This window comes from Peromyscus leucopus, chromosome 10 (assembly GCF_004664715.2).
Source record: "Peromyscus leucopus breed LL Stock chromosome 10, UCI_PerLeu_2.1, whole genome shotgun sequence".
Classification (NCBI taxonomy): Eukaryota; Metazoa; Chordata; class Mammalia; order Rodentia; family Cricetidae; genus Peromyscus; species Peromyscus leucopus.
The window spans coordinates 74,903,427-74,930,064 of record NC_051071.1 but is presented as its reverse complement, the minus strand read 5'-3'; the positions used below and the strand labels follow the sequence as shown (position 1 = coordinate 74,930,064).

Genomic DNA, 26,638 nt, shown 5'->3' with positions numbered 1-26,638 from the left:
CCCACGCTGCGATTATCTCCTCCTACTTCCTGCGTCTGCCCAGAAGTCCCACCTCTACCGCCTGCCTAGCTATGGGCCATTCAGCTCTTTATTAAACCGATCACGGCAATGTATCTCCACACAGCAGACAAATACCACACAACAGAGGTAGCTGTCTTTACAGGGCCAACAACCTCACTCAGAAGTGAGGCGTTCCTACTGGAGACTGAGCGGCTTGCGAGCACACCACTTGGTAAGCTAGGACAGGCAACACAGCACACACGAAGTGACTTCTGCAGGTTCTAGGCTCAAAAAAGAAATGAAAACAACAAAAGGTGTCAGAAAGGCAGCTGAGAAAATTGGTGACATCCGTAACAAGTACAGCTACAAGCAGACTGATAAGCAATGGGAAAAGCCCGAAGACAATGTGCCCCTGCCCTTCACAAAAGCACAACTGCCACTCAGCTGCTGGGATTTCAACCACAGTCAGAGCTATTACACAGCCATGCTCGTCCATTTCTAAGGCAACAGATCTCCAAAGGAGTCTCCTCAGTTGACTTTAGCCCAATCAAGGAGAACCCAACTATTCACAGCTGTGATTTTCTAACTTCGAATACACCAAGCTCTGGAGAAAAGAATAATGGAATCATCCAGGATTTGATTAGACCCATCACATGCTCCTTGTTTTCAGCCTGAGCTTCATGATATGGTATAGAGCAGTGGTTCTCAACCTTCCTAATGCTGCGACCCTTTAATACAGTTCCTCATGTTGTGGTGTCCTCCAACCATACAATTATTTTCACTGCTACTTCATAACTGTAATTTTGCTACTGTTGTGAATCACAATGTAAATACCTGATATGCAGGATATCTGATGTGCAACCCCTGTGGAGGTCATGACCCACTGGTTGAGAACCACTGGTATAAATAGATCCAAGCCAGAAGTCCAAGGACCTCATCAAAATCCCCATTCCTCCAAAAGAGAAAGCATGATCCCAGGCAAGGTGATAAACCTGTGGAAAACTGTGATTACATTTCTACAGCAGGGATAACTTTTGCAGCTCGAGTTACAGAACAATTAGGGGTTTTTTTGTATGAAAGCCTCTCTGGTATTATTTACACTAGAAAAGTAAAATAAAATGTTTTAAAACGTATGGTCAAATTCAGCTTAACTGACTTCCTGAACAGGCTTTTGAACTTCACACAAAGGACTCAGAAAACTTTCAGTTCCATCCAAAATAACCGATAGAAGAGTGAGAGCCAGTGCAAAGGGGAGAGAGCGGTGGCGAGGCATTGCAGGAAAGCATGAAAGGGACTCTTACAAACACGCCATGCAGGTCGATGATGCCCTCCCGGGGCCTTTTCTGATTTCTTCTTAGGAAAGACACATTTCCTGATCACAGAATTCAAAAGTGCAATGAAACAAAAACTATACTAGCAAAAAATAAAAACTGAAAAAATATATATACTGGCATTCCACATTTTCTCTGGTTAGACTAAATGCCTTTGTATCACCCATTTCTCTCCTTGGCCTGACTATGACAGAATACAGTAACAAACCAAAACCCTGGTATAAATCACACAGTAGAACCCCTTCTATACTTGGGTGATACGTGTAAAGTGATTCTGGAAGGGAATCGTTGAGTAAGCTCAAGAGGGACCAGGATTTTGTGTCCTCTTGACCTGTCACTTGACTCCTGTGAGTCACTGATAGAAAAGGTCTGGGTCTGACTTAGTCAATGCTACTGAACATTCATATTCATCTGGAACGTTCTTTCCCTCCATGTTCTTTATTTCTGGTTGGTGGAACTGGTATCCTCAGAGGATTTTTCTTGGCTGCCAATTGAGTATTCTGTCAAAATAGACAAAACTCATCTGTGCACTAGCGAAGGCAGGTTCTTACTCCCCATGCTGATGCCAGAAGCTCTTGCTAGACCCACTAGTAATTCACTGGGAGATGCTTTATTTGACACATCAGAATTTCAGGAAACAGTATTTGTGGAAAAGAAGATTCCATGTGAAGTTAGAAGTCAGTCTGAGGATTTTTTTTTTAATTAATAGAAGTCTGTTTTTGAAATAAGTTTAAAATCAGAATTTTAACTTACTGTGTGCCTTATTCAATGGCCATTTATCATGCATTGGAAATTCTAAATCTCCTCAAACACTAGTTAAAGGTAATGGGATTATTTTCCAAATCAATCTCTTCTCCATTAGGCTCTTTCTAGTTGCCCGCTGCTGTGGCTCATCTTGTATAAATATGCTCAGAGTCTCCATCCTTCCTCCTGGCCATGAGGTGTGTCTGGGGCCTTTTCTCTCCTTAGTTCAACCCTGACGTTTTTAGAGCATCTTTCCCTAACCACCTCACTTTAAACAAATCCCACCAATCAGTCCGACAGTACCATGAGCCACAGACTGTCAAGCACTAACCACAGGTAGACTTTACCTTCTATCTCAGTGAGCAACTTATTAGCAACTACCAGCCTATAGTCTCCCCCAAAGGAAATCATGTCTTTCATTCTACTCACTATCATAACCCCAACATAACACAGCACTTGGGACACCTGCAATGAATATTCTAGATAATGGTCAAGATTAGTGGTTCGCAACCTATGGGTCTCGACACCTTTGAAGGGTCAAATAAACCTATCACAAGAGTCACGTATTAGATATTTACATTACAATTTGTAAGAGTAGCAAAATTACAGTTATGAAGTAGCAACAAAATAACTGTATGATTGGAGGTCACCACTACATGAAGAACTGAATTAAGGGGTCGCAGCATTGGGAAGGTTGAGAACCACTGGTCTGTATCCACTAACAAAGCAACTCGTACTTCTCACACTGGCATGATGCTAGGGGGTGGCTGGGTCTACTGAGGGTCCCCCCAGAGTCCTTACCGTGTAACTTATGACTTCAATTGTTCAACAAGAATAAGCTAGAGGGCTGAGGACTTCTCTAGAACAGGGAAACATGAGTGACTAAGTAAAGTTACTCAAATTATTTCCAAAACACTCTAGAGAAGCAACAGAAATAATCGACCAAATTTCAAAACATGAATTCTTTTTTTTTTTTTCAAGACAGGGTTTCTCTGTGTAGTTTTGGTGCCTGTCCTGGACCTCACTCTGTAGGCCACACTGGCCTCAAACTCACAGAGACCTACCTGGCCATGCCTCCTGAGTGCCAGGATTAAAGGCGTGGGCCACCGCCACCCAGTCACCTGGCCATCAATTTTTTTAATTAAAAAAAAAACACTATGAATAAATGAACAAATAAAGGTGGACAGACAGGCATTCACTAAAAAAGAAACAGATTAACAGGAAAACTACCAGTCCATAGTAAAATATACCTATGCTACTTCATCGCATCTGTTTTATTTATTCTGCTTATAATTTATTCCTTTTTTCCTAGAGCAAACACAATACACTATGCATTAGGACTTCAGCATCTAAGTCTGTAAGATTTCTGAGTTAAACTTGGAGGGTACTAGGGACGGAAAAGAAGGCTTCTTCATACGTTCTACTTAGTGTCATCATCAGTCTACCTTACAGTCCAAGCAAACAAGGGGTGGCAACAATACCCATCCCATTTAGGTGCACACAGTGGCCCCCCTAAATTTCATTCATTCAAGCACAGAATTGCCAAAAAGCCTGAGCCAATCTTTTTCACAATCGCTGTGATGCCGATGCCCTGAGTCACAACTATTCTGGTCTGCACCTCAGCGATCCATTCGCCAACTGTGTAAAGTTGAGTCACCCACCTCTGTGAACTTCAGAGCCCTCAAGGCCAAAGGAAGGCTGTTGCCCTCATGATTTTCATGAGGAAGATTAAGATCATGGACTTTTAGGTATTGAATTGGTACTAGAAAATAGTTTGTATTCTATAAACATTATTATCAGCAAGATATTGTCAGTGAAATTCAGGTCATTTTATACAGATTCACTCTTATGCTTCCTTATAATCCTCCTTTGTATATGGAGAAAAAGAGGACGGATATATCTGTATGTGTAGCTGACATCCACAAATGGACTCATCCAATGTAAGCAGCAAATTATTCTGGATAACCATCAATGGTGACAAGGTTAAGATTTCCTGCAAGTGACAAGTTTTCACTACTTATGGAGTAACTAATCCACCTAAAACGCTCATCCACAATATCCACTACAAAACATGGATGTTGTTGATCTCTGTCAGGAGCCATACATAGCTCCCAGCAATGAAGCAACACACTGAGCTTACTCACATCTGACTAGTCAAGATGGAGCCATTTGGCAACCCCTTAGCCACACAGGAATCCAGGGAACCAAGAATTGTTTGTTGGCATATTTTTACTGTGAACAAACTTGGGGTTCTGAAGTTAAGGAAGAAGATTAAAAAAAAGTGGCTATCAGGCAAACTCGGAAACAGTCCCCCAAAATGGACTTCAGTGGTCAGTTTAGATAAAGAATGTAAACAACCGCATTGTTCCATCCTGGGAAGAGAGGGGACACTATGATAGAAGCCTCTGTTTCATCTCCTGCTCTGGGAGTCCATTCCTGGATGAAGACGCAGTAAAAAGAGCCAGCTCCTCTCCTCCTCTGTTCTAACTCAGGACACATTCCTGCTCCTCAAGACTCATCTTGAGGGATTATGAAACTATCTATAAATCCCCCCCCCCATCTTGCTACTTTCTTCTCTGTCCTCATCTCCCCCACTGTAGTAAGTACCACATTGTTTTAGATATCTGATTGTGCCCCTGTTCTCCAGAAACCATCAGTTCTAAGACACCGTCATCTCTGCAGCCCCATACCCTGGCCTACACACGGACAGAAGTGCTCTGTAAATATTTCTAGGATTTGATCTAAGTGGGTTAGACTGAACTGAAGTGAATTGTGTTGTACTGTGAAAAAGAAGACTTAGGAATTTGGCTGCCTCTCCCTTTTTTTCCCCCCTATTTTAGTGGCTAACAGGGTGACTGCCCCAGCACCATGAAGGATGATGACAGGCCCACAAGCTTACAGTTCATACAAATAGATCATGTATCAATGAGATCATGCGCTAGCTCGGCTCTCTGGCCAAAAAGGAGACACAAAGCACGGCTTAGCTTGCGTTAGTTTGCTTCTTCCTCTCGGGGGAACCGTGGAAAAAGGAGTAAAAGTTTTGTTTACCTAACAAAAAGCTGAGAAAATATTTTTTCACTTAAGAAAATGTCAAATTAGTGAAAGTGACAAAAAATAAATAAAAACCTACCACATACTCAAAGAGTTGCACAATTGGCTGAAAGCAAAAGTCATAATTGTCAGTGTGCTGGCATTGGGCACAGGGTTCAGGATTTCAAGGAGGCAAGCCTCTCTTTCATGAACACTAAACAGAAATGTCACAAACGGCTTTTGATTATACTATGATTGTCACAGTCTATAGGAATGAACTAACATATGGTGTTTTTAAAATAAACTACTAACCACATCCAGTGGTTTCAATTAAAGAATGGTTCATTGCCTACGAAAATTCCCCTAGTACCAGCTGTCTTCCAAAAAAAGTCCCTCTGCCTCACTCCGAGTTTCCACTGTCAACAGGCAGATTGCCGAGTGGTGTGGACACTAAGGAACTGAGGATAACAGCTCAGCACAGTGTGAACTGTGAACACCTTGATCCTCGGAGAAGCCTCCTATACAGAGCAGAAATGGAACTGTAGGGTTAAACTCAATGACCTGCTAGAAGACTACAGTAGTCTTTTTTTTTTTTTTTAAGCAGTGCTAGGGACCACACCGAGAACCACATGCATACTAGGCAAGTACCACTATGGAGCTAGGTCTCCAGGCAGAAGACAAGGGAAATTTTAAAGGAAATTTTAGTAAGTTAGGGTTCTTGATCATACAGTATGCTGGTGTATAGAATATTTCAAAGAATATTTAAAGTACTAAGAGAAAAGCATAGCTATAAGGCTTAATAGCGGAAAGGTCTTTCTGATGACTTTTAAACCAGTACAAAGAAGTAATATAGTGTAAGAATAAAAGGAGTTAGTAACAGACTCACTATAATAATTTCATAACCGTGGTAAAAAATAAACTATTTCTAGAAATCTATAGGTAAGGTTATTTGAAACCGGGTTGAAGTGACAGTTTACAGGCCTGGTTAGCCTATGGGGCTCTGGTTTCCAAGAATGAGGTATTGGCCCCTGCCACCACCCAGTGACGCGCCCATTTCTCTCCTGCTCCCAGCTTTCCTCAGTTGCTCAGAGTTCTTTGTGTAGGGTTGAGGCCTCGTGGACTTTTCCCCATCCGGCCGGCAGGTCCACTGGTGTCACCCTTGTTCGGCTCACATTTGGACAGTCATTTTTGTAAGATTCTATGGGTGTTGCTTCTGCTATTACTAGGAGACTCGATGTCTCAGCAAACTCCCTGATCCTCCGGCTCCTGCAATCTTCCCACCCTCTCTTTTATAACGTCCCCTAAGCCTTAGGGAGCGCTTTATAGATGTATTCATTGGGACTGTAAAGGCAATTCTTAACGTTCTCTATGTAAGAAACTCCACAAACAGCCTTGGAGACACATTCATAATGCACAGCACTTACTATAGAAGTAACCTCTTCTGTGTACAATTCTCACTCTTCACCTTGGAACATGAACACTAACTAAGCAATCTTCCACACAGCCAGGCTTACCAACCAACCCAGCAAACTCTCTGGTTCCTTGGAGAAATGGGACATCTGATAATATTTTGGATACCCACACTAGCCTGCAGATTTTCATATTATTTTTCTCATAAGAAAAAAAAATACATGTATATATATGGTGGCCATTTTATCCACTTTTTGAAAGCATGGAAATACTTTATTATATGAAAATTAGTTATTACAAAATCAAACTGTGGAGCTATAATGTAAGCATAACTATATTTTCCCCTAACCTTTTCTCATTTAACCATCATTGAACCGATCCCTATAGAGGGCTCATTGGTGATTTCTATTTTAATCACATTTCAACCAGGATTAAGTTGGTAACAACTGTTATTTTTCAAGATGATTGTTAATGTTGACTAAATTGCATGTAACCCTTACCTCCACATTTTTTATTTTCTTGCATAGACGATATATTTGGCTAGTAAGAAATTTGTTGACATGCTATTTAGTCATCCATCCAAAGGAGACACTATTTCAGAATATGTCCATGATACAGCTGGTGCCTTGGGGGCTCTAACAATGCATCTGGGGGAATGACACCCACTTGAAAAGGGCAAGTCACTGACCGGGGCATGACCGGGACCATGTGACAGCTCGTATGATATATTTAGGTACTACCACATGTGTTCAGAAAGACAGAACCCTTACAAGTGGGTGCACACTAACCTACAGAGGCCTCGCTAAGACAAGGCAATCCTACAATTTTAATTAAACTCCTTAAAAGAGGGAAAGCAGTTAGCCCTGACCCACAGTCAATTTCTTCTTAAATGTCTAGGAACCCTAAGTTAGGGGCCTGCTTTGAGGAATGAAAACAATGAGTTTCTACTCGTATGAGGAGAGATTCGATGGACTGATTCCTTTCAGCACCTGGCAGCACCTTCTCAAAGGAATGCTTCTGTTTCAAGGGAGCACCCAATGGCAGAAAACACGTTTGACTAAGAAGAGACTGGTCAGGAATTCAGAGCAAGGAGGAAACACATGAGAAGCTGGAGAAGGAACAGACACACCAAAGGGAAGGGAGGAGAAAGGACAGGAAGGAGCCAAGATCATTAAGATTTTGACTCTAGATGTGGCCAGAAACATGGGAGCTCCATGTTCACAACACCTCCATACAAGTATGAAGTAAGACTCCAGTACTCCTGTACACGAGGATGTTATTGAAAGAGCCTGGCCTGCCTGCCTGCCTCCAGACTGTAGCACAGAAGAATTCTGGAGAACGTAGAGAGCATGCCCCGGTCTCTCACCACAGCTACTCCCTGATATTAAGCACCCATGTCCTTCAAAAGTTCCTTCCTTCTGTGTGACAAGTTTCCTAAACAGAATACCATTCCAAGACGATCCTGGTCAGTGTCTGTCACTCTTCAGCCGAGTTCCAGTCACATGCACACACTCCAGCTTCCTGCCTTTCAAACTTTAACCCCAAACCACAGGACATAACCTGCCTTCTGCTTAGGTGGCAATGCCTGGATCAGTCATTTAGACTCTGTTTACCTCACTAAGAAGATCTCCTATCTTAAGTTCTACACGCTCTTCTGGTTTTCCCCTTTTTGCCACTCCAAGTTACAAACTCCTTTTAGCCCTCCATAGCCCAGCATCTGGAGTATACTAGAACCCTCTGAGGCCGCCTGAACTCATGAGTCACTATAAATAGCAACAGCATCAACTCTCCCATAACACGTAAACACACTATTCATAACATCTCATCTCGTGGCATACTGAGTTGGAATAACTATTGGAACAGAACAGCCAATGGCAACAGGAAATGAAGAACTGCCATTTGGAGGGTGCATCAAGGTGACTGAGAGACCACATTTCAGACATTCTAGGCTGTCTAAAATATTCAAGAAGACAGAGCACTGTGACATGGTCATCTTACATCCACTGCTGTCATTGGAGCAATCATGTGCACCACAGGAAACATTATATTGTGGCACAAAGTAAGTCAGTGTCACACGTAAAACCTCTTCCCTTCAGCACTGCACTGCCTCGATTTTTACAAACATTTTAATTGCACTGAGAAGCAGCAAGAGAGACCCACTCTTTTCATGAAAGAGAGTGAGCCCATTTGTTTGCCCAGTATAAAACAGCCCAATTATTGACCAAATTTGAGGAGGGCGTGGTAAGCAGGCACTAGCTCCTGGCAGTTTTCCACACATCCGAACAGCTCAGTAGCTGCCTGTTCCACCCCTGGAAATCCTCAGCTCCTTGGTCCTTCCACCTCCCAGCCAACATCCAGCCTGACACCCACTGGCGAGTTCAAAGGATCTATTGAGAGGCAGGCGCCAAGTTGATGGTGAAAGCGCAGGAATACAGACTGGTGGACGGAAAGGCTGAAAAGCCTTAAAAAATAGTCATCACTAACCACAGAGAACCGATCTCCACCAAGTCCAGCCTGAAGCTTTGGTCGTTGTCTGCATGCAGATGAGGGGAAATGAGACTGCAGAAGGAAAGCAGAATGGCTCCAGGCAATTACTGATCGGGCCGCAGATGCCTCTGCCGGCAAAGCTGCCTGCTGCCAAGCCTGAGGACCTGAGTTCAATCCTGGGAACACACACAGGAGGAAGAGAGAACGGACTCCTGGTCGTAGTCTGCTGACATCCATACCATATTATGCCACAAGTGGGAGAGTGTGAGCACTAATGTGCGTGTCCTGCACCCGCGCATGCGCGCGCACGCACGCACACACACACACACACACACACACACACACACACACACACACACACACACTTTTCTAAAGAATATTGTCAGCCAGAGGCAGAACTCATCTGATGTCACCGTAGTCCCTGACGAATGAGGGAAGCAGAGCGCAAGGCAGAACAGTGTTCTGAATTTACTCTGGCGATACGAGGCAGGTTTCTGGCGCATGTCATCTGAATGGAACGGAGCCCGTAAGTGCTCTCGATAGCAGCCCTTCTAGAAAGCTACTATCACAGGCCTCCTTCTGAAAGGATAAAGTACAAAGCTTTTGTTCTCAGACCTAAAGATAAACTATCCCTCCTACTTCTAGAAAGTGGAAAAGAGGATGAAAGAGGCAGCCTGGTTCTTCTGTGTCTGTCCTCCTCAGGCAAGAGTGGGGCTACTTCCCCTCACACACGACAGACTCACTCCTCTCCTGTAGACCCATTCATTTGCCGTTGGCATACAGAAAATTTAAGAAATTTTACTTTATGACATCAAAATTAAGGATCGTGCCTAAAAACATGACAGAAGAAAAGGAGGACGAGAAGAAGGAAGAGGAGGAGGAGGAGAAAGAGGAGGAGGAAGAAATGTACCAAGAAAGTGTGAGGCCAGGCTGGAGAAGGACACAGGAGTGTGCTGGGAATGGGGAAGTCAAGTGGCAAAAACCAAATATTCTTGGCTCTGGTAAAAACCTACTCTGTTCATTTTCCCGGATGCCCAAAACAAAAGCAACTGCCCGTTTCTCTTTTTCAGTTTCCCGAATCTAGCTGGATCACAGACTGGCATCCATTGTCCCTGGTTCACAGAACAACGTCCACTAGCATAAATCCATCCATTCTGGTAGACATCCAAAGAGTCAGAAAAGAATACAAGAACACAAGACTGTCCGTCCACACCCACTGACCCAGCACCGTGGTGCAGCCATCGTGGGCAGACCTGCAGACAGGAGGCAGCCAGTACCTCTGCGCTGATGCAGGCTCCATCCAGCTGGTCCAGAGACACACCACCCAGCGCGTCAATACACCAAGCATGACGCTAGGTTTGTACCTGTGTCCCCTAACATTTGACACGGCTTCACAGAGGCTGCAGTCATGGAGTGGCCAGTGGGGCCCCTAGAAACCTTCCAGGACACTGATAAACTGTGAAGCACAGAGGCCAAAGCCGTGAGCGATGGGGAGCTGAGCTGGGCTTCTCAATCCTAGCCTCAGGACCATCTTTCCCTTGCGTTTTGGGCACGCCTCAGAGGCTGGCAGCTGCTAACTTATGGGGGGGAAAAGTGCATGGTGGAGGAGGTAAAAGGATTATTTTTAAGAAAGAGCACAATCTAACTTTTCTCTCCACCACCCACTCCGCGCCACCTCCTCATCCCCTTGTCTCTCCTCCTGCCTGTTCTTCCACTTCACTTGCTCCACAGCCTTGCTCTCCCCGTTGCTCGGTGCGGCACAATCACACACACACACACATTTCTTTCCCTGTATCCCCAGCTGGGACACCAGTTCTGATACCACGCTGGTAAGAGGAGCCAGGTAAAGACATGGGGCTCCTGAGCTGGGAAAGGGGAGGGATTTGAAGCTAGCTAGCTTTATCCTTACAGCTCCAGATCTGTAAAGATCAAACACATACCAGCTTTTCAGAAACCCCATCTTGATGCCAGAGGTGGTGGAAGAGAGGAGACGCATCTCTATGCAAAGCTAAACGAACCTGTTGACTATGTCACCTTCCCAATGTGCCTAAATACTGAAGAGACTTTGGCTGATTCACTTTCAAACTGATTCTGAATATTCCCTTCTGGGCTTTTGGGCAGTGGGTTCTAAGGAGAGTCGCCTGACTTCTGTGTGCAGTGATGAGCCCCTGTAAGTATCCATGATGAATGTATGTAGCCTGACTTCTGTGTGCAGTGATGAGCCCCTGTAAGTATCCATGATGAATGTATGCACCCTATGGATCAATTTCTTCCCTTCACCTACAGCCAACAGGCAAGACTACATACTTGGGAGTCATCTACCCAGAACAAAATACCATTTTGGAAATAGCTGAAATAATGAGGCATTTTCCAAAGTAGAAGGATTAGAAGTCAGGGTGAAATTGCACATGGAGGTGGAGGGAAGCAAGACACAGAGATGATGTGTTAGGACAGGATGCAAGAAAATCGGCTAGATTTTCACTTAGAATGTGGGAGAGATTTCGAACACAAAAAGCAATGCTTGTGTTCTTCCTCATTAGTAATCCAATCATTTAAATATTCTTCAGTGAACAAGTATTAAATATTCTTTGGATCTGGCACAGCTCTAGGGAGTCACAGTAAATGAACAAGACACACTGCACCCTTGCTTGCAGTCATGGAACTTACAATGTAGCATCCACTCAAAACAAAACTGTACACCCAAGAAACTTGTTAGTTCAAACACTATCATGAAGGAGACAAATAGGGGCAGATGAACCCTAACATTGAGGAAGCAGCGTTAGAGGAGCCAGAGAAGTCTCTCTGAAGAGACAGCATTTTAAGGAAGGAAGATAAAGGAAAAAGCCAATGGAAATAAGAACTACGGTATGGCCATTCCAGGAAGCTGGTATTGCACATGCAAAGGCTCTGGAGTAGGAAATAGCTTGGAAGCAAGGATCCATAACATCACAAAATAAAGTGAGGAAAGAGACAATAGCATAAGAGATAAAGAGACAATGACTGGATGGATGCTGTAGGCCAGAATGCACAGCTCATATGCTGCTACAAGGTTAAAGGGAAACCATCAGCACAGGAGTGATGTATCCCAGCTCATGTTTCACCGTAACCAATGCTGCCTTGAGTGGACAAAGACTTCAAAAGCAAAGCAAGACATGACAACGCCCTGGGCCAAACCAGAGCAGCCAAACTGAAAAGTGGACAAAGCCAGGCAGAGTTTAGATGTACACCCAACAGAAGGCGGCACTGGAGAACTGCCTATGGAGGCGACAGCAGAGAAAGACCCAGAGATGGTTCTCATCAAGTTACAATTTATCTGTGAGTTGCTTGGGGCTTTTTCCTCAAAAGATACAGTTACTGCATGATTCCCAGGCAGCACACTTAGCATCTCATCTTCAGGACTTGACAAGTGTCCAGATGCAAAGAACTCAGAAGGCCTAGATTCAAGACCCGGCCACCCATGAGAGACAACAACAGAACAAGGGGCAAGTATTCCATAGGTGCATTCTCTCATTAGAAAAAATGTTGGTACATTGGTACCAGCCTTTCTGTATTTGGATGCACCTGTGCTGAAGCAGAGACACTGATGACAATTTCCAAGAGGACCTTTGCATCAAACTGGATGACTAAAGCCAAAAATCTCATAACCAGCATGAGGAAAGGGGGTTAAAAAAATCCTCTGACTAGGCTTTAATTCATTTGTTGCTTGTCTGACATACACAGGGTCCTCAATTATGTGGTCCACAGCACCACATAAACCAGGGGAGGCCTGTAATCCTAGCTCCCCAGGACATAGAGACAGAAGAATCAGACGTTCAAGGTCATCTCTGGCTAAACAGCAAGCATGCTCAAAGCCAACTTGGGCTACAAGGGAAACTATACTCAAATAATTGGTCCATAGCATGTTTACAACATTTCCAAAACCTAGCTTAAGACACAAAACAGTGTGCCCAGAAGAGACCTCTGAGGATTCACCCTCAGAACAAATTATATTGCTTATTTTGAATGCTATATTCAAACCACTCCCCAGATGCCAGAGAGAGCAACAGCATTCCATGACTAACACACATTTAACTAAGCCTCTTTCTGAGCTGCCCATTCCGAATTATCCGAGTGTTATTAGCACTGTTTGCATTGCCTTTCCAAAAAGTCAGTGCATCATTACCTCTAAATTGAATGAAACCTAAATGGTTTAGGTAAGTGCCCCTCTCTTTAGTATAGACACTCTTTGTTATTAACTAAAGAATAAGAGATGACTTCAAAAGAGGGAGAAAAGAGGAGGGGAGGGGAGGGGGAGAGGGAGAAAGGGAGAGGGAAGGTGGGCAATGGTGGGGAGGGGAGAGAAAAGGAATGGAGAGGAGAGAAGGAGAGGAGAGGGCATCTCCCACATGCTCAGCAGAGACCGTCTTTGATACTGGCTGGTGCCATGCCAAAATAGACAGTAAACAGAGAGAAACCACAGCAATCTATTTGGAGAGGGATATCATGTTTTTTTTTTTTTTCCTTCAAGCTGCTAGTCTTGCTTAACCCCTTTTATATGCATTTCAAGGACTTGGCTTAAAACGAATACTATTATTTTAGATGATCTATCGTGAAGAATCCTTTCAGAAGAAGTTCTCCTGGCATGGCAATGAAAAGAGCGCAGCTTCCGTCACCTGCCCTCTGCCCCTCCCTACATCTCACACTTCCTCTACCCCCTTTTCAGATCAGAAATCCATTTCCACATTCTCTGATACCTGGTATTAATTCCGTGGGCCATCTGTGTGGCTCCTCTGAAGAGCGGGGACTTGCCTGGCTTCCTAAGCCACCTGCTTCGTCCCAGTGCCGAGCCTATAAAAGACTCACATCACTACACTTCACACCCTCTTTAATTTAACGCTGTAAATTCACTTTTCAACACCCCTGAGCTGTTCGCTCTAATTTGGCCTGTCATCATCCGCAGTGACTGAACTTGATCTTTATCTGTGCCACCCATAATGCATTTTATTGCCGGGTCTGGGTTCCTGCAAGACACGAAGAATGCACAGTGCGCTCTTGCCAGCATGAAGGCTATCACTACAAGCAGTCGTCGTCTTCAGGAATCTTCCACGACCGGCATGTGTTTCCCCTGTACAGATTCATTCCCATTCCAAGCAAAAGGCTCCCCATATATCAAAGAGTCTCCATACTCAGCAAACACAGAGCAGCATAAACATAAGCCTAAACCCATGGTCTACTTGTCACTTGAGTCCAAGGGTGTTCTTCGATCTCCTGCCATTCAGTCTTCATGTTTTATACAATGCCTGACATCTACGATGTTCAACCTTTTGAGAGCTGTATCACTCCACATTGCCTCTCGGATACTCCTTTTTAAAATCACTGACCTGGCCCACAATCCAGTTAAATGTCACCTGTGACTGTGACATTTGGAAGACAAACATATACATGCAGGCACCCTCACCTTAACGTATTGTCTCGGTAGAACCTATTTCTAAGCGCAAACAACCCAAAGAGCCTCTGACCCTTTGATTGCTGTAGTTAAATATAGTTTCATCTGTGAAACTCTGTCCTACCTCACCTATCAGGATGTAGAAGTGTCGTTTGTGCCTACACTTGCTCATATCTTTATCCCATCAACTCAGAATCTTCCACAAGAGCTCTTAGATTAACTTATCAGCACAAGAAGCGTGTCTATAGGCATTGCCCATTAAACAGACCTCCCCAGGATTCCTAACTCCCTCCACACTGGCCACGAGATTCTGCAAAGCATCTTTCCAAGGATGAGTAAGGCAGAGAGTGGTGCTGAGCCAGAATACTCACTGAGAGGCTTGAGGATGCTGCTGCTGGACTCATCAGCGTTTTCCACATCTGATTTGTCCGAGTAGTTCTCAGAGATTCTTTCCTTTTCCTTCTTTTCCTTGTGCCCTGCCTTTCTCTTGTGACGTCTCCTTCTCCGGTAGCTCTTGGGCACATGGACCCCAATGTAGATGGTGTGGTGGCCTAGGGAAAGTAGACAAGTCAACAGTCATTTTGCCTCATGATAGCTCTACACATAAACCACACAAGAACCACAAGCCAGGTAAGTAGGACATGATCATTCAGTATTTGGCTAACTCAAAAAACTGAATTCTTGAAAAATAGAATTCCTTTCCCAATTTCACTCAGCTACTGTTTAATTCCACCCATTGGCTTGCATTTGGTTCTGTCTTCACAGGGTTTAGGCCATAGGTTTAGGAAAGTCAAAGAATACCAAACTAGAAATCAAGAGTTCTTGATTCTGTCCACACATCTGTTACTCGGTATCGACATCACCTTCATACTTTCATCGCACTTCTTTTGTTTGTTTGATTTTTGGTTTTGTGTATTGAGATGCGGTCCCATGTAGCCATGGCTGACCTTAACTTGATAGGGAACGAAGGATGACCTTGAACTTCTGCTTCCAAGCTCTGGAATTGCAGGTATGCACCATCACGCCCTGTTTACTCTCTACTAGAACTCGGAGCTTCACATTCGCTAGGCAAATACCGAACCAATGAGCTAAATTACCAGCCCTTAACTCTTGGACCTCAGCCTTATTCTTTTATACCATCCAGGGCTTATGTTGAGCAATCCCTAGAGGTCCGCTCTGCTCTGGTTTTTCATGACCTGTGGTTATACTGACTAGAATGAGGGGCAAGAAGCCGCTGAGCTGCAAAAATAAAGATCAAAAGTTCAAAAAGTCATTCTGCTGGGGATAAGGCCTTACACTGTAGCTTTTTTTTATCCAATCAGCAGAACAGAGACAGAGAACTGGGACAAACTGAGAAAAATAAGACAGACTTGGAGAGAAGATTTTAGAAGTACTCAAATGTTCACACTAGGAAACGCTAAAACGAATGTCAGCTACAGCGCCATTCTCTTTTTTCTTTTTTCGTTTCCAGAAGTTTCTAAAAACTGGTTGTTGGGATGATAAAAATAAGACTCGTCCCAGCAAAAACTGCCTTGAAGAGAAGGGCAGGAGAAAATCAGATCTAACCGTTTCCAGGCCTCCAGAGGGAAGGCACATCGAAACTGACAAGCAGTATCATTTTACAAAACCTGATAAGATGGAAAAGGAACTCCAAGTTCCACATCTTTTTTTTTTTTTTAATTGAAAAACTTTTACTTTCACTTTATGTATACAGTATAACTTCTGAATGTGGGAATCATCATTTCGGAAGTAATTTGAACACTCTTTTATTGCAAATTAGATTAGGTTATCTCATCTAAGTGTTTCATTTCCCATTTCTAGAATTATTCTTTGATGGTACTTTACAGTTCCAGAGATAATATCACATACCGCCATGTAACTCAGCCCCCTGAGTATCAATCGCTGTGAACCACTTTCCATGGAACTCACCAGGCACCCCTAAAAACACCATAATTCATGAGATTTTTTCCTTAAATTGACAGCTTAAATGAATCATACGCTGCTTCAAGAAAAAAGACTCCAACTATGGAAGAAAGAACTCTCAGGGGCCGTGTGTGTCACAGAAAACTCCTGACACCTGGAAAAGAGTTGGAGCCCTCCCACCCCCACCAACACGCAAAAACAGCAACTTGTTGCTACAAAGCACAGTGAACAATCTCCCCACAGAACGTGCGCCGATGAAAAATCAATCATGTCTAACCATTTGCGAGCTAACTATTCTCATGGGAAAGCTCTATTATACCAGGAAACAGGAAATGTCTCAGAAACAATGTGAATTAAGAAATGGTGTCAATTGTTTCCTGTGCTCCCCTCAGTGAGGGAGCCTTGCAGGTTTATCTCAAGTCTCAACAATACAAGTCAGCAGAGTCTTACGGAAACACCTCACACACGCACTCGCGCGCGCACAGTGGTTCAAAATTCTAAAATGTCACAGTAAATGTTTTCTGCACACTATTAAAAAAGAGCCACAAGAAAATGGTAATTAAGGTATGTCAGCCAGGCTGACATGATGCAATAAGATTTACTAGCTATATGAACTCAAGTCTGTGTAGTACATTTGATCAAGTCATTTAAAAGACCGACTCTATGGGCTGACAGGATTTAAAGGTAAGATTTCTGACTATGAGGTATTGTTTTCAAACTAATGAAGAGGTTACAGTGATTCAGACAGACAGCCTTCAAGCTCTGCAGAGAGGTGTCCCTTAGTTTGAGAACCTAGTTGAGATCTGTCATAACCATAAACATGGTGCCATTCTTCCCATTTGGAGAGTGCAGCTCTGAACCTGTGGCACATCCAGCTTGCCTGCATCCCTCCAACTCCTCCTTCCCTGCTCTGCTCATAAGTAAATTGATGTTGCACTTCAGAGCCCTATAGCACCTCTCTGGCCAAGAGGAAATGAGGGTTCCTTCAGCAACATCACAAACATCAGGCACATTTATTAAGGTGTAATTTGCAAACTCTTCTTAAGACTATAATTCAATGATTTTATGTGGTATTGTACAAACACCACCATTATCTAATTTTAGACCCTTTCTGCCAATCCACAGAGATCTCTCAGGCCCATATGTAGCCTCGTTCAGTTCCCTCTACCATCCCACACACTCACTCTTAGGCATTCTGTATACTCTGGGTAATAGCATCTATGAAGCCATGATCCTCTAGGACTTACATGGCTATGAACGTTGTGGGGATCCTTACAACTGGTAAAATAGAATATTCCCAATGAGGAATATGCTGCTTCCTAAGAAATGCCCAAGGAATCAAGTCCCTCGGCATCATCAGCATCAATATTCTCATCCTCCCATCTCTTATTGGAACCTAAATCTTTCCCTTTGGTCTCGTGTTGTTTTGTGTTGGAGGACCAGGTGAGGTGGGCATGCTTTTACACAGGGAAGACCAAATATTCAATAAACCATACTGTCAAGTAACCAAAACCCCAAACGTAACGTGATGTGAGCTAGAAGTGTTTTCACTGCCCCCACAAAACTCCTGTCGACATGCTGAACAGAAATGGCATTACTGCTGGAAAGAGTCTATTGTTGGCGAGAACATCACAGATGGATATCAGTGTTTATTTTCATTAAAATATCTTTATCTGTCTCAGAGATTATGTCATGACTGTAAGCTCTCAGGGAAGCGACAAAGGTGGAGGGTGTAGCTATTGTTCTACATGTAAAAAGAAAAGAAGGAACTTGTCAGAGAAGCTTTCCGACCCAAGAACCTACAAAATAGTACACTTAAAAAAACATGGATCAGTTTTTTATAATAATAATTTTTACTATAATAAATAACTATTATAAGGAAATTTAGAGGCTCAAAAAACTTCTCTGCCATCAATTTCATAAAAATTGCTTCAAAGAATGATGGGGAAATAAAGAATTAAACTTTTAAATTTTGTCTTCATTTTAATTGAAGGCTTTAATTCAGAAAGAGGATACAATTGTCCATTATATTAAAATCAAGCATACATTTATTATTCTAGTCAGACCAATAAAGTAAAAGTACTGGAGGCTGCAGCTGACAGTGTTCATTTAGGTGTACAGTCATAGGGCATCATGTCTTCAGTCTGGCAGGAAACTCAGCACCTCACGTCTTCAAATAAATACCCTACATGCCTCTGTCTGACAGATGGTGGGAGTTCCCAACACATTCCAAGTGTCTCGGGAATACTTCACAGTCCACACTACAGCCAGGACTTCTGGGAAGAAAACACAACTCTGCTGGCTACCTTTGAATGTCAGAATCATCACTACGAGTCTTGTTTCTTCCCATCTTAACCTCTTCTACCCTAATTACAAACAGGAAGCTCGGTGGAGCAGTCACCCCTGGGGTCTCCCGATTCCTGAGAAATGACTGGTCTAGCTGTAAACTTCTGATGATCGCTACTATGTTTTCAGGGTACGGAGTCAACCTTTACACTTAGTAATTCTGTAGCCATTCAAGTTAAGATGGCTTTCACAGATACTCCTTTGCTGGGATGATTCAGAAGCTGGAAGAATCAAACAATCTCTCAAGCCAGAAATCAAAAATTCACCAGCCAAATTAAAATGTCTATGGATGACTTGACAGTTAACAGCCTATATAACCATATGCAGGATGGCATCATTAGCTCCTGCCTGGGAAACATGGTGCAGCATACATGTACAGATGCAGCAAACATTCACCAAAAACTTCCAAGCATGTTCACCGCGGCTGCACATTGCTCTGGGGCACTTTGTGATCCTGTGACTAACCTCAGATACAGGTGAGGAAACACAGTTTGAGAAGTCGATGATGCTGAAACCAATAAGCAAACGCCCTCTTCAGAAAAATCTCACAAGAGAAATCTCTCTCAGGCATCAATGTCAGCCTGAGCTGAGTGCCAGCTTTGATGGGATTTTTAAAAATATACCTCCACAGTGTTGAGAAGAGGGCTTGCCCAGGAAGGCACAGCTACATGTGCCTATAACCACCCACTAAGGGGTAGCAGGGCCCATGGAAACAGAGCTATGGTGACTGCTGGTCAGTCAGCCTAGCTAAAGCCTGGCAAGCCCCAGGTTCAGGGAAAGGCCCTGTCTCAAGGGGATAATGTAGAAAGAAATAAAGCTAGACAGCAAACATCCCCTCTGCCCTCTGTGCACAAATTTACTCACTCACTCTCTCACACACTCACACACCACCACCACTACCACCACACACCACACATACACACATACAAAAGTAAATCACACGTGTATCCTGTAAATCACACAAGTTAGGTTTCCTTCCTCCTGTTGATGGTTAAAAAAAAAAAAAAAGACAAGAAACAACTATCAGCCCATCCTGTGGTGAGGACAGCACCTCGGAGCGTGGATTTGATCCACTGTCCTCCCTCTTCCCGTTCCTCAGCACTCGTTCTCACTTCACCCTGCTCTACTTTGGAAGAAGGCAGTATTTGTGGTTTTGAACTTGAGGTTTCAGTACTATGGACTGGATAAAGGATGGCCAAAGGACAGATAAAACTGGCCAGAAAGAGGAGGGTCTATATGAGCGAGAGTTGTTGAGACCAAGGTTGGATAAAGCACAGGGACAAATAACCAAACGAATGGAAACACATGAACTATGAACCAAAGGCTGAGGGGCCCCCAACTGGATCAGGCCCTCTGAATAGGTGAGACAGTCGATTGGCTTGATCTGTTTGGGAGGCATCCAGGCAGTGGGACCGGGTCCTGGGCTCAGGGCTCAGTGCATGAGTTGGCTGTTTGAAACCTGGGACTTATGCAGAGACGCTTGGCTCAGCCTGGGAGGAGGGGACTGGATCTGCCTGGACTGAGTCTATCAGGTCGATCCCAGTCCTCGGGGGAGGCTTTGCCCTGGAGGAGATGGGAATGGGGGGTGGGCTGGGGGGAAAGGGGCGGGAGGGGGGAGAACAAGGGAATCCGTGGCTAATATGTAGAATTAAATTATATTGTAAAATAAAATAGAAAAAAAATTTAAAAAAAAATCCCCCCCAGAAATGTACCTTTCCTAACCGCAGTCATTCCTGCAGCCTCCCGCACACATCTCTCATTAAACATGGAGATGTACATGCTCCAGCTGTGGCTCCTCCTCTCCACTGCAGCTCTTCCTACAACGAACCAAATTTCTGTGCTCTCCAATTTGAAGCAAAGGCTCCACACCCAAACACTTTATACCCTTCTTCCAGAACTGATCAGCAGCATTCCCCAAATGTAAGTCCTTATCTTACATAACCTAGTTTATGCCAAGATGTCTAGAAGAAATTGTTGCTATTGTCAAGAGGAATGCAAGGAAGTGGAATGGAAATTTACTATTTTTTAATCTTTAAGGAAAATCGTGGGAGAGGAGGTAAGGATCCTGGGTGAGTACTCAATTACAAACGAAGATCCTGCAAGGCCTACCAACAGACAGAAAGCCTCAATGGGCAGGATTTTCTTACGAGAGTTTAGAATCGTGCTATCAAGTCTAGGCACCACGGAGGTGAGTGTTTGGTGCTTTATAAGAAGATGACCATGACTATGCAAAATATTTCATAAATTAGTACAAATAAATTGTCCGTTTAGCCTACATGAGTCCAGAAGAATGTCCACAGTCAGCTCCAATAAGATGTAACCAATGTAACATTTCTAATTTGCTAGGGCATAAATACCAGCTCATGAAGAGTTTCTCCTTTTCAGAAGCCATGACATAATTTTGCAGTTACCAGGGGGTAAGCCAGCCCTTTAGGTTTGAATGAGGGTCCAGACTTCCCCACACATAGGACTTCTTAAGACAAGGGTGATGTCTATTTTTGTATTTTGGATAGAGGCAATGTTTTACACGGTAAAACAATGCAAATGTTTATTAACAGATAATCATATATCACGTATATAAATTGTTTATAGATAATTGAATACTGGTGAGTAATTTATTTTAATATCAACACTACCAATTACACTAAGAATCAAGCATATAAGAAAATACATGGAAAATGAGTTGTTTGTTTTTGGTTTTGTTTTTTAAGAGAGAATGGGTCTGGGGAGATTGCTCAATAGATAAAAGCATTTGTTGTACAAGCTTGAGGACCAAGGTTTGAACCCCCAGAACCCAGGTAGAAGCCAGATGAATAAGGAGAACATCTATAATGCCAACACTCCTGCAAGAAGATGAGAGACAGAGACAAGAGAATTCCCAAGAAGCTCACACACCAGCTAGCTGACCTGAAGGACAGCAACAGTAGAGACCCTGTCTCAGACAAAGCAGAAGGCACCACTACACACATGTGCTTGCTTACACACACACACACACACACACACACACACACACTCATACAAAAAAGAAAGGAAATATCCTTTTTGCCCTAAACTTTGAATTGCATGGGATTCCCAGGATTCTCATCTGAGATCCCTTAACAGGACTGGTAAGCAATCTCAACTTGTCATTGTTGTGTTCATTGAAAACAGAATTTTCAGTATTCAATGATGATGACAATAATGGTAGTGACGGTGGTGATGATAATGATAATGATGATGATGGTGGTCACAAACTGTATACAAGAACAGCTATGGAGAAAATAAAAAGGAAGCAAGCTTATGTTTCTCAGCTAGGCGTCAACTCCTCCTAAGCTCAGAAAATTTTGTGCATTTGCCTCCCACAGTCCATGTTAGCAAACAGTTGCAGCTGCCCTCAAATAAAGGTGAGGACACAAGGTAACACACTAACATCTAGTCTCTATACTGACCTTCATTCTCAACAGTTGATAACAGAGGTAAAAGTGAATCAGCAAATGTTCTTACACGCTACTCTTTCGTTTTCAGTAGGCATAAATTATTTTTAAATATCTACGCTAAGAAGGCAAGAATTCCCTTTTAAAGGTATTTTAGAAGCCTCACTCTAATAAGCAAGCAAAAGTTGAGTTCAGCTCACCCTACAAAAACTGCAGTCCCTGAAGTGCCACAAGTCGAAACAGCTGATGCTCCAAAGTAATTTTAATGTCGATCTAGCAAACTATTTTCTATCCTTACCTACAAACAAAAACATCAATCTACACAGAAATCTAGACATAATTTTCATGAGCCATCTTAATGAACAACGGCCTCCCACTGTATCTAGTATACAAAGGTAATCCAAAAGTGTGGACGGTATTTCCACCTTCCCTTTTCAAAGAGAAAAATCATCAAAGCTATATATATTTTCCTTATCCCCACCCACCTGGAGCCCTGATAATAACGTGTGAACTCCCTCTGCCCTCAGGAGCATTCACTCTGAGCAGGGCAGAAGAGGCAGCTTAGACCTCGCCTTAACTTCTCCCTTTACTGGCTCTTTAAAACCACTGAACAGAATGTAGTGGGTCAACAGAGGCAACACCTTCCATAACTCTATCCTCCCTCACCCTGGCCAAAAGCAAGTGCCTGGCAGCCTTCACCCTGCTCTGGGCACAGCTTCTCCGGTGTTCCCACAAGTGAGTGCCAAGCCCCAGGAACCAGGTCTGCCAGGCCTTTTACTTGACTGAGGAGAGCTGAATAGACTCAAAAGGTCTGGGAAGGCTGGCCCTGGGCAGTCAGAACCCCACCACTCATCCTGACAGCCAACAACCCCTGAATTTTAATGTGCGGTATATATGTGGTTGGACAAAGCCTACCTGCAAGTCAAACACAGAGAAATAACAGCTTTCTATTTCTCTTGTGGTCACCATGTACACAACTGAATGGGAAGTAGAGTTGGAAAACACAAAACAATAGCTAATCCAACAGTCATTGATAATTGGATTTGCAACTGCAGCCAGAGAGGCAGCCAGAGGAACACATAAATGCACACATTCATAGTCTCATTCCAAATACATTGTCCATCTCTGACCCTGTTATGGCTTCTCTGTCTGCAGGGGCTTAACCTTGGCTGGGCAATAGGAAGACTAGTCTTTGGTTGCTATAGACAGATAATCCACAATACAGTCAATGCACTCCTGCCTAATCACAAATGAAGTATCTCACATTGCTTCACATGATTCTCTTCCCCAGCATTTCTGTATGTAGGTAAACGAGATGCAAGAAGTGCCACAGGACTACAGCAATCTCCAACAATGAGAGAAAATGCCGCAGGAGACATGGTAGCCTAGTGAAGACCGACCCCCAAATCTTTATGATTATGCTTTTCCATATGCACCCAGCAAAGAGTGCATCTATCTCCATCTGCATGAGTCCCTCAACCGCACTCATACTGTGAGATGCAGGCACCACAAACATTACTTTGTGCCTTCATTTCCAATGAGCCCACTAAAGCCAGAGACCCATCTGATGGTCAGAGACAGGCAGTAACTACTCTTGGTCCTCTGGTTATAGAAGCACCCCTTTCCTGTTTCCATGACTACATCATTTGTCCATCATCACTCCTCCCATCCAACGCGATTTATAAAACACACCTTTAAAAAAAAAATGGCGATGAGCCCATTCAAATGAACGATTACCTAAGGAAAACAGGCTCAGTGTGTCTCTGGAAATGCTTCTGTCTTGCAGTTACAGAGTGACAAAGTTAGATCCACAAACCTTAGTCCCATAAGCTGCCCCGGAGTCTTAAAGTGTTCTGAATGGGATGTGTGGCCTACTATCACCAAGGGCCATTCACAGGGTGAGGCCACCCTGGCTGATGAAGTCTTTCTCTCTCATCTATCAAAAAGCCTTCCCAACACTTTCATCCTCCCTTCGGTTCCCACGTCTCATTCTTCAAGGCGCCTCTTCTAGCTCTCCATCTCTATCTACTCCCCTCTCCCTTCCAGAAGGAACAAGCACAGTGTACCCTCTGGAATGAGCACTGCCCAGGAAAGGCATTTCCCCGGGTTATTCCAACGCCTGGAACAAAGCCCCTCCACTTCCTCCAGGCTCATCTAGCCATCTGTAAGGTGAGAACCTTAAGCTGGATCTTTTGGAAGATCCCCGCTTCTAGTTCAGCAAATTCTATAAAATTCTAAACATTTAAAAGAGTCAAGTACAACTAATCACACAGAAGGGAAGGCTAACCGCTTTCCACCAATGCCTTAGGGCAGTGGCTCTCAACCTTCCTAACGCTGCGACCCTTTAATACAGTTCTTTATGTTGGGGTGACCACCCAACCATAAAATTATTTTCATTGCTACTTCATAACTGTTATTTTGCTACTGTTAGGAATTGCAATATAAATATCTGATATGCAAACCCCAAAGGGGTTACGACGCACTTGTTGAGAATAACCACCTTAGGGTCTCTTCCCACCTTTTCATGGTGAAACTCCAACTACTCATGCCCCACCTAGCTAAGAAAGGTTACCAATCTCACCTCCTTTTTACCACAGCCTGGGCATTCTATTCAATGTCATCATACCTGGCTCTCAACAACTTTAAAACCAGTGACCCCTGGCTCCCTGTGGAAACCTCTCTTTACCCCACCCTTCTCGGTTTTCCACTTCCTGATACGTCTGCTCCTTGGTCTCTCATCATCCACTGCAGTCCTCTTCCGGAAGCGTTCTGTTACTTTAGGGAGTATCATCATTCCCACGGCTTATGACACTCATGTGACTAGGGCTCCCAGGTTTCTGTCTCCATCCCTGTTCTTCTTTTCTTCTTAGTTCCAGCTTACACAGCCAACGACGTATGTCACAGCTCTACATGTATATCTCACAGGCACTGAATAGATTCACATGGTTGAGTCCCGACCATAGCCACCACGTTACCCCAGGTTCAGTTATCCAACGAAATAGCAAAGGATTTCCCAAGTTGCTCATAGCAAAAATCAAGTAGAGCAGTCACACATCTATCCATCCATCCATCTATCTGTAAATCCTGGTACTTAAGCCACACCTCTCCAACTCTTTTAGCCCTAGGTTGGCTAACACAAAAATCATCTCTCAGTTGGATCAGATGCTCCACTTTTCTCACCGCCCTCCTGGAGCATTCTTTCCATCCAGCACCCAAAAAGAACCTTTCTTGCAAAATGTCACTTGTCACCTCCTTGCTTAAAACCCTTTACATATGCTTCCAACATGTTCAACAAAATCCTAAATCTTCAGCAGAATGAAAGGTCACAAAAACAGGCCCGGTGGGTCATACCTCTAATCCCATCACTCAAGAGGCTGAGGTAGGAAGATTACCGTGCGACTGAGGCTAGCCTATGCTACATAGTAAATTCCAGTCCAAGCGTAAGACTCTGTTGGGGAGACGGCTCAGTGATTGAAGTGCCTGCTGTGTAGACACGAGGACCTAGGCTCAAATCACCAGCACTCACGTAATAGCCAGGCATCTATAGTAACCAGCATCTATAATCCCAGCACTGAGAACAGGAAGGACAGAGACAAACTGGTGAATGTTAAGAGACCCTGTCTCAAAAAATAAGGTAGACAGCAACACAGGAAGACAACTAACATCGACCTCTATCCTACACACACACACACATACACACACACACACACACACACACACACACACACACGTACGCACGCACCCACGCACACGTGGCTGCATCAGCACACACATGTACATATACATAAATATGCCCATAGCCATACAGCATACAATGAAATAAATGCTACAGATTACCTGGGTCTCACCTACTTCAGGCCACTGAAGTGTGTGAGTGGTCCCATGATGTGGCACACTAACCTACTTTCTGTTTCTCTAAGATGCTTATCTCTTCCATTCCAAGTCTACAGACACGTGTGCCCTGGGTTCCACTCTTACCCCTCCCCTATCCAATTCCTTCCCAGCCCTTAGGTCTCAGTATTACACCATGAGATATATTCCCTGGCTTCTCACATAAAGTGATATGTAGATATAACCAAACGTCTTATTAATTAAGAAACACAGAACCAATGGAAAGAAGAAAGCCAAGAGGTCAGAGCTAAGAGCTAAAACCTTACCCTTTCTCCTGTGGTGGTCCTACCTCTCCAAAAGAGAGCTACTTCCTGTGTTAAAGTCTTTATAAAGACTTTCGGTTCTGCCTTCTCATTGGTTGTAAACCCAATCACATGACCGCCTCATCACTGCCTGTCTGTACAGACCTCCAGGTCTTCTATGGTTGGTATTGAGATAAAGGCATGTGTCCCCAATGCTGGCTGTATCCCTGAACACACAGAGATCTACCTAGCTCTGCCTACCAAGTGCTGGGATTAAAGGTGTGCACCACCACCACCCAGCTTTCCTATGGCTTGCTAATAGCTCTGACCCCCGGGCTACTTTATTTATTAACATACAAATAACATTTTAGTACAAAATAAAATATCACCATGCTC

General features: G+C 43.7%; 1 protein-coding gene across 10 annotated transcripts in view; it reads right to left on the bottom strand.

Annotated features, from left to right (window-relative positions):
* Nucleotides 1-26,638, bottom strand: part of Slc4a4 (solute carrier family 4 member 4) — a 427,900-nt gene that overhangs the window by 255,212 nt on the left and 146,050 nt on the right. For all 10 annotated transcript variants that reach the window (XM_028888567.2, XM_028888892.2, XM_028888700.2 and 7 more), the window contains one exon: nt 14,799-14,978. In XM_028888567.2, the coding sequence (XP_028744400.1) occupies nt 14,799-14,978 (180 nt within the window). The remainder of the gene's footprint in view (nt 1-14,798; nt 14,979-26,638) is intronic.